General features: G+C 55.3%; 2 protein-coding genes across 10 annotated transcripts in view; one reads left to right on the top strand and one right to left on the bottom strand.

Annotated features, from left to right (window-relative positions):
• TMUB2 (transmembrane and ubiquitin-like domain containing 2) overlaps positions 1-1,392 on the top strand; it is a 5,069-nt gene extending 3,677 nt beyond the window's left edge. For 7 of the 8 annotated variants that reach the window (XM_011985898.1, XM_011985895.1, XM_011985901.1 and 4 more), the window contains one exon: positions 167-1,392. In XM_011985898.1, coding sequence (XP_011841288.1) covers positions 167-530 — 364 coding nt within the window. In that variant the 3' untranslated portion in view covers positions 531-1,392. The remainder of the gene's footprint in view (positions 1-166) is intronic. The other variant, XM_011985897.1, reaches the window with a different exon arrangement.
• Positions 1,393-1,465: 73 nt separating this feature from the next.
• On the bottom strand, positions 1,466-8,116 carry ATXN7L3 (ataxin 7-like 3). Of its 2 annotated transcripts, XM_011985905.1 has the most exons (13): positions 8,032-8,116; positions 7,632-7,742; positions 7,210-7,342; positions 6,838-7,009; positions 6,564-6,661; positions 6,039-6,061; positions 5,687-5,753; positions 5,453-5,481; positions 5,071-5,139; positions 4,750-4,793; positions 4,433-4,504; positions 4,182-4,339; positions 1,466-4,078 (listed from the first exon to the last, which is right to left on the bottom strand). In XM_011985905.1, exons 2-13 carry the CDS (start codon positions 7,680-7,682, stop codon positions 3,930-3,932), a joined length of 1,065 nt encoding a protein of 354 aa, XP_011841295.1. In that variant the 5' UTR covers positions 7,683-7,742; positions 8,032-8,116; the 3' UTR covers positions 1,466-3,929. The 2 variants fall into 2 exon arrangements, with proteins under 2 accessions (XP_011841295.1, XP_011841293.1); XM_011985903.1 differs by lacking the exon at positions 8,032-8,116 and having other exon boundaries at positions 5,687-5,732; positions 7,632-7,990.
• Between the last annotated feature and the right edge of the window lie 240 nt (positions 8,117-8,356).

Consider the following 8,356-nt stretch of genomic DNA (forward strand, 5'->3'; position numbering starts at 1 on the left):
TAAAAATAAATAGAAATAAATAAAAATTAAAATAAAAAAAAATTAAGATGAGGGAAAAAAAAAATCCACCCTCTAATTTTTCCCCACTCCCCTTTGTTGGTCCAGGCCTGTTTGCTTTCTCATTCCTCACCCTCTGTCTTTCCTTCCATGTCTTTCATCCTTACAGCAAATACTTCCCTGGACAAGAAAGCCACATGAAACTGATCTACCAGGGCCGCCTGCTACAGGACCCAGCCTGCACACTGCGTTCTCTGAACATTACTGACAACTGTGTGATTCACTGCCACCGCTCACCCCCAGGGTCAGCTGTTCCAGGCCCCTCAGCCTCCTTGGCCCCCTCAGCCACTGAACCACCCAGCCTTGGTGTCAATGTGGGCAGCCTCATGGTGCCTGTCTTTGTGGTGCTATTGGGTGTGGTCTGGTACTTCCGAATCAATTACCGCCAATTCTTCACAGCACCTGCCACTGTCTCCCTGGTGGGAGTCACCGTCTTCTTCAGCTTCCTAGTATTTGGGATGTATGGACGATAAGGACATAGGAAGAAAATGAAAGGCATGGTCTTCCTCCTTTACGGCCTCCCCCCTTTTCCTGGCCAGAGCTGGGCCCAAGGGCCTGGGAGGGAGGGGTGGAAAGGATGTGATGGAAATCTCCTCCATAGGACACAGGAGGCAGGTACGGGGCCTCCTCTTCTCATCCACAGGAGTACAGACGTCCCTTCTGTGCAAGCACAACTCAGGTAGAAATGAGGATGTCATCTTCCTTCACTTTTAGGGTCCTCCTGAAGGAGTTCAAAGCTGCTGGCCAAGCTCAGTGGGGAGCCTGGGCTCTGAGATTCCCTCCCACCTGTGGTCCTGGCTCTTCCCAGTGTCCTGCATGTCTGCCCCCAGCACCCAGGGCTGCCTGCCTGGGCAGCTCAGCATGGCCCCAGCACACCTCCATAGGAATCCTGGAGTATCCTTCCATTTCTCAGCCAAATACCTTTTGAGACTGAAATCACACAGGAGGGAATGAAGATTGTGCCAGCCTTCTCTTATGGGCACCTAGCCGCCTTCACCTTCTCCCTCTACCCCTTAGCAGGAATAGGGTGTCCTCCCTTCTTTCAAAGCACTTTGCTTGCATTTTATTTTATTTTTTTAAGAGTCCTTCATAGAGCTCAGTCAGGAAGGGGACAGGACACCAAGCCAAGCCCCCAGCATTGGGAGCGGCCAGGCCACAGCTGCTGCTCCCGTAGGCCTCAGGCTGTAAGCAAGAGACAGCACTGGCCCTTGGCCAGCATCCTACCCTTCCCAATTCCAAGGACTGGGTATGGATCGCTGGGCCCTAGGCTCCTGCTTCTGGGGCTATTGGAGGGTCAGTGTCTGTGACTGAATAAAGTTCCCTTTTGTGGTCCTGGAGCCTCTTTCTGTGACAGAGAATGACTGCGCTGCCCCCAGCAACATGGTAATGAAGGTAGGTAGGCCGGGGCTACCAACGGGAGATGCAGTTTATTTACACCAGCAGCCATGGGGGCAGAGGGAATACACAGCGTTTACAAAGTTAGCTACCTGTACAGAATGGATTACATATGCAAAAATAAAAATCTCAAGACCACAGGACAGCGTGAGCCCCACCCCCCTCCCCCAATGACCCCAGCATGCGGTAATGCCAGGCGGGTGGCCCCTGGGCATGCGGGGGGGAGTGATGCATGGAAGGAAAAGCCACCGGCCATGGAAATTAGTACAGAACCCCCCCACACACACTCAGACACATGATAGGATACAGGGCGGACGACACCTAGCCGGGGTGGGAAGGATGGGAATTGAAACCCACACAGCCTGCTGTTAAAGGGAGGGGAGTGGGGAGCTCCTAGCCCCTGTTCAACTACATGGTAGGGGGGCACTCTCTCCCCAGAAGGAAAAGGGTTTGTTCCCTCAGGGTCCCTGCTGGACCAAGCCCATCTCTTACCCAGCCTGGGCAGGGGGCTCTGCCCTGAGGGCGGGCCAAGGAACAATGGGGAAGTTTATGTGGACAAACCAGTTCCCAAACTACTTCCCACTTCTCCCTCCTCCAACCAGAAGGGGGAAAAAGGGAGAAGCCACAGGGCAAAGAGTGTATTAGGGCCTGAGCTGCAGCTGCCTCAGAAAGGAGAGTGGCCCACAGCCTTCCTCCCTTCACCTTCAGCCCACTCCCCAGACTGCATCTGGAAGCGGCTGGAGGCCTGCTGAGATCCTCCTCTCCCTCCGGCCTCCCCTCAGAGGGAGAAGGCTATGGAGGGCCAAGAACGGAGGAGCCCAGGCCCCAGGATTTATTCTAACTCCTGCCAAAATGTTTGGCTTTTTAAAAAATAATCACAATTTGTGGGTTAAAAACCAATTTGCAACCAGGCATGAGCCACAATCAGAACCACCCCAGGGGGAGAGCGGAGTTCCAGACAGGGCATTGCAGCCCCATCTCTGTTGTTCCCTTAACCCTCTAGGGTCCCTAACCCGATCAGTCCAACCAGTCCTGGGTACTAGCTACCCAAATGTGGGATGGCTCCTCTTGGGAAGAGGGCAGGGGACATGTCCAGGAAGTGCCAGAGAACTTGGCTCAGGGTCACCTCCACCCGTGTCAGTCGGCTCTGCTCCCAGCCCAGGTCGCGGTCCTCCAGCTTGGCTCCTGGGAGTGGTGGTGCCCACATGGAGGGGGGACGGTACATCTCTTCAGGATGTAGACCAGGCAGGTGGGCACACTGGCATGACAGTCCCAGAGAGGGGCAATGACACCCCTTCCCCTCCACTGACAACCCGGAGCACAGAGGCCACCCTCTCTTCCCACCCGACTCCTAGCAAAGGGGGAGAGGCACGAGATTAGGATTTTCCTCAGAGCCCCAAACCACAAGTACAGAATAAATAACTTAAAAGCGCTAAGGAAGGGAAACAGGGCAGGCTTTGGAGGCAGGAGCGCCGAGAGAAACTGAAGCCGGTCAAGGTGAAGGGGGTGGAAGCAGCAGTTGGGAACCTGGGCTGCCCCAGTAGGGCAGTGGGGCAGGATGGGCAGGAGGAACACGGGGCCACCCCAGGAGGGTGAGGCTGGGTCCCTTCCTGGGGCAGGGAATGAGGTAAGAAAACATTTCAAATAAAGCAGCACCGTTCCCTCTCACCTTGGGGCCCCACTCCTCGCCAGCCCTGGGTCAGGGAGGAGAGACAGGGGGAGGAATTCTGACACTTCTCCCTCTTCCTACCCTCCCTTTCCCATTCCTTGAAGCTGTAGAGGCTGGAGGCCCTTTCCTGGCACCCAACAACAAAAGGACAGCTCCTGCTGCCAAGGAGGCCCATGGGGACTGAGGGGAAAGGGCTGCCCCTGTGAGGGGCAGGGAAGGTGGCGGCAGTTCTGGACGCCCACCTCAGCAGACAGCACTCTGTGCCTGCCTACCCCTGGGACTGGGGGCATTTGATAGGATTCTGCACACAGACAGGACATGCCCAGCCTTGCCCCTCAGCTCCAAGCACCGGACCCATTCACATTGCTGAGGGCGGCCAAGGCAGGCCCCCTCCAGGCTCAGCTTCCAACCCACAGCCTCCCGGGTCGCCACATTGCCCCTCAGCAGGGCTTAGTCCAGTTCCTGGGGTGGGGGGCAGGCAGTGCCCTGGCACAGCGCCCAGGTCAGGCCCCTGGCCTAGCTGGACATCCAGTAACTCACAGAATAAATAGGAAAACCGCCTCCCCACCAAACTTATGTCCAAGGCATAATATGTCCAGGTCTGAGTCCTGCACGCTGAGGAGTCGTGCTCCATTGCAGAGGACTTTGACACCCCCCAGGGGCGCATAATCGGATCCTCTGCCTGCCTGGCCCACCAAGCTTCCCAAGCCCCAACCCCCAGCAGCCGTCCATTTGCCAGGCTATGCCACCTGGGTGGGGGTCAGGAGAGAGGGCTCTGCTCAGCCAAAGGCTATCCCTTGCACCCAAGTCAGTTGATGTCATCATAGATGCTGGGCGTCGGGGGTGCCGGTGGCTTTGGCTTCTTCTTCTTGTTGGAACCTAGGCCGGAGGCAGTCCCTACCAGGCTCAGATGGGATTTCTTTTTCTTGGTTTTCCGTGACTCAGAGCTGTTGGTACCTGTAGAGAAAGAGACACAAAGGATGAGAGTAGGGTTGTGGCAGGAGAGGTGGCACTCCCACGGCTTCGGGCACAGCCCCTGGAGCCCAACTGTATCACGTACCTAGACCCCATCCCTGATTTTCACTCGTCTTGGAGGAGCCTGAATCAGAGGGTGAGAGGTCAGAGGAGCCATCCCACTGAAGCCGGCTGATCAGGGCCTGGCTGTCAGTCATGTCAAAGCTGTCATTATCCAGGGAGCTCTCGACCTCTGGAAGGACGCTAGAAAGGGGATGAGCCAAAGAAGGGCTTTAGAGATAGCGATCATCGCCCTAACTGGTCATAACCCCCCACCCCTCCTGTAGGGCCACTTACGCCGAGGGCCCGAGGAAATAAATCCGCACGGTTCGCCTCTGCTCATCTGTGTGCTGTGGGCAGCGTAGGGACCTGGTGGTGAGGCAAGGCAGGGAGGGGTCTGAGGAACTCAGGTAAAGCCCCTCCCCTCGGCAAGGCAGGAGCCACAGGCACAGACAGGGAAGGGATGAGTGCAGATTCGTCCCCAGACTGTGGCCGAAGGCCTGATCATTAGAGGAGGGAAGGGGAAGGGCAGAAGCCCCATTGCTCAAGTCCGACCCATGCCCATGGTGAGTGTGCAGGAGGCCCCTGGCCCCCTTTCTAGGTTCTGTGCTCACCTTGTGCACATCTTCTTGGTGTGTTCAGAAATCACCCCACATTGCTGGAAGAGGAATATAAGCTGAAAGGAGGGATGGAGGGAACCTACTCTAGATGCTAGATGTTCCCTTCTGTATAAATGCTAGAAAGCACAAGCAGAGATGGCCCCAAGGTGTCCAGAGCAGACAGTCCCAGGACACTATGGGCCAGGAAACCTAATTCCAGAAAGAGAAAACAATATGGCCCTGACTGCTATGTCACCAGCTTCCTCCCGGGCCTTGACCACTGCCTATGGCTCCAGCCCACTCCCAAGGGCCTTCTCCCTTGCCGGTCCCCCTCACCGTGGTGAGCAGGCTGCGAAGCTCCTCTGGCCCCAGGGTCTCATAGCTGATCCCAGTTGAATTGTTATACTGCAGGAGAACCAGAGGTACAGGTTAGAGATGGGGCAGAGAAGAGACAGGGGCGGGGGGGAAGCGAGAATCAGTCCCTCTGGTGCCTTTCTAAGCGAGAGGCTTTAGGACAACCCTGCCGTTTTCCAAGTGATTTCTCTCATCCCATCTGCCTATGGATAAGGGGCAGGACTCAGAAAGAACATAAATATATAAGATCCAAATAGCTCATCAGTGCCTCTGGCTGTCAGCATTCTGATCCCTACTTGTCCAAATCCCTACCACCTCACAACCAGGACAATGAGAGCAAGCGCGAGGGGCGGCCCGTACTCACCTTAAAAGGATCCGAATTGCTAAGTTCCCCTGAAGAAGAAAAAAGAAGGGGAAGGGTGTTTGATGCAGAGGTACAGACAGAGAACCCTGAAAATAACCAGAGAGGAAGTGGGGGTGACAGAAGGATCACAGGCCCTCCCTCAATTCCCCTATCCCCAGGCCCCACCTCCACCCCCCAGCAATGAGTCCCAGAAGACGTAGCTAGAAGCATTCCCATTGCTCCGGCCCCACTTACCATTTTTGTGTTTTAAAGACTTGGATCTTCGAGGGGAATTGGGGTTCTGGAATGGGAGATACCATAGCTTTGGGGAAAGGGTAACGATAAGGGGGAGCCGAGAACCCAGGGAAGGAAAAAAGATTTGACAAAGCAGCATCCTCAAATTCCTACTCTTCCTCCCCAGTAGGAGGCCTGTCTACCCATGTGCCCTCCCCCGCCCTACATTCCCACACCCCACCCGCCCACCACAGACACCCTCAAGCCCCCAGTGACCTCAGCCTTGAGTCAAGACACTTGAGGACTCCCTGCCCAAAGGGGAGGGTATCTGTCCTTTGCCCATTAATTCCCCATTGCTTGCCCCGGCTCTCACCTTGTCTGATTTCCTCTTCTTGGCTGAGGGGGAACAAAAGCATAAAGAGCAGGGTTTCCGTTAAGTTCTCAATCTAAAAGCATCTCAAGAAAACTGTACAATAGGCTGGGCACAGTGGCTCACGCCTATAATCCCAGCACTTTGGGAGGCCCGGGCAGGCGGATCATGAGGTCAGAAGATTAAGACCATCCTGGCCAATATGGTGTAACTCCATCTCTACTAAAAACAAAAAAATTAGCTCGCCGTGGTAGCGCACACCTGTAATCCTGGCTACTCAGGAGGCTGAGACAGGAGAATCACTTGAACCCGGGAGACGGAGGTTGCAGTGAGCCAAGATTGTGCCACTGCACCCCATCCTGGGCAACAGAGCGAGATTCCGTTTCAAAAAAAAAAAAAGAAAAAGGAAACCGCACAACTATACTCTCTCTTCATCATTCAAGACAACAACTTGTGACCACTTTATACCCAATTTCTGCTTCCCACCTCATCCCCATGCTCCCCAAGTTTCCCCAGATCCCCAAGCACCTTTCTTTTCCGAGCCATAAGACCAGTCGTTGTCATTGATGTCATCATTATCCTCTTGGTCACTCTCAGACTTATTCATATTGTTGCTATTGGCAATCCTGCCAAAGGGAGGGAAGAGAAAGGGTCAAGGGGGTCACCCCACTCTGCCCCCAACTTCAGAGGCACGTGGGGTATCTGGGGCCAAGTAAAACCCACTCTCTGTACCCTCCTAATGCTCCCGGGGTACTACACCATGGCACAGGCTGCAGAGAATGGGCAGCTCTGGTTTTCTCACCGGCGGTTGGCGATTCGGCTGCTGTTCCGACCCATTCCCAGGCACTTCTCCAGATGGGGAGCAAAGCGGGAGGCGGCAATGCTGCGACTGCAATTGGGGCAAACACACTCCTTGCTCTTCCACTGGTTGAAAACCTGTCCAAAGATGTCCAACCCCGGCTGGTCCACGATCTCTGGGGACAGGAGAGGCTGGCGATCAGGGTGGGCAGGGGACCCTCTCCTCTTGTTCCCACCTGGGGTCCCACGGCCTCTTCAATCCCTCCCCCGGCTCACAGGAGCTCCAGATGCTACATCTAGCATAGTTTCCAGAGAAGGAAACTCCAAACAGTCCCAGGGAAGGGCTGGACTGCTGCTCCTTCACCCTGAAGCTCACCAAAATCCTTCATGCTATCAGGGTCCGTGTCGTCCAGGAAGAAGTAGCCACACTTGACAGCCCGGTGTACCTCAAAGCAGAATCCCAAACAAGAATCCTCGACCAGGTCCGCATATATCTCCTGAGCGATGGCCTGGGCCCCAGGGGAGAACATCTACGGTCACAAGAGTCACAGCCCCCTGGACTCTCACCAACCAAATCTGCTGCCAACTGGCCCCAGCCAAAAATCACGCTTTCTTTGCCATTTTCCCCATCTTGACTTCGTGTTCTTTCTTCTTCCTGGATCCTTGGCCTTTTCAGCTGGCTATTCCCTTTAAGGAACAAGGCTGACTACCCAAATTCCTCTTTGGTGTGGATGCCAGATATAGCGACGTAGAGACATCAAGAGAAAGAACTGGAGGCACACGTGGGGGAGCCCTCACCTCTAGTTTGCTGTTATCCAGGCCAGACAAAGACATTTCCTCCATTTTCATTTGTAAACTCTTGTGGAGACGGCGCTCTGACTGCTCATAGCACAGCGGGCGGCAACACGGCTGCACACACGGGGGTGGGGGTGTTGTTGTGAGTCCAAGGCACCTCTGAAGGCGGCCACCTTCCCTCCCACCTCGCTGCCCAGAGCTCAGTCCTGGCATCAGGGTCTCTCCCTCCCCAAGGCCCAGGCTCACTAAGTCTGGATGGTCCTTCAGGGCCTGAAACCTAAAGGGGGCCTAGTCTTTCCCAGGCCTGAGCTCAGGCCCTGGACTCCACTGCCAATCAGAGTCTGGGTCTATAGGAGGCAGCAGCTCACCCTAGGTCCCCAAAACTCAAACCCCTCTTTGATACCCATGGTGCAATGCAGCAGGGGGAGGAGAAGGAACTCCAAGGCCTCAAAGCAAACCCACAGGGTGTGGCAAAGAACTGCACAGACTCCTAAATACACCCCCCCGCCTTCCCTAAAGACTCTCCTCAGAGTCACCTCTGCTTTCAGCCAGGATGTCCACTTGGGGGGGTACTGCTACCAGAAGTAGAAATGGCCCTAGGACCCTACAACCTTCACCCCACTCTGCCTTCCCTTGAAATCAGCCTGCCACTCCACGAGGGAAGCAGAGCTCACAGGAGCCTAGAGCTAAGGGACATTTCTAGCCACCATGAGCAGGAGCGGCGGGGC

The sequence above is a fragment of the Mandrillus leucophaeus genome, unplaced genomic scaffold (genome assembly GCF_000951045.1).
Source record: "Mandrillus leucophaeus isolate KB7577 unplaced genomic scaffold, Mleu.le_1.0 Scaffold290, whole genome shotgun sequence".
Classification (NCBI taxonomy): domain Eukaryota; kingdom Metazoa; phylum Chordata; class Mammalia; order Primates; family Cercopithecidae; genus Mandrillus; species Mandrillus leucophaeus.

Bases quoted from the DNA above. Each gene is read 5' to 3' on its own strand.
- ATXN7L3 (XM_011985903.1), bottom strand. From the start codon at position 7,841: ATGCCAGGACTGAGCTCTGGGCAGCGAGGTGGGAGGGAAGGTGGCCGC. The intron at 6,062-6,563 runs GTGCTTGGGGAT...GTTCCCCCTCAG, and splicing joins TTATGGCTCGGAAAAGAAAG to CCAAGAAGAGGAAATCAGAC. The intron at 5,140-5,452 runs GTGAGTACGGGC...GTTCTCCTGCAG, and splicing joins GCAATTCGGATCCTTTTAAG to TATAACAATTCAACTGGGAT.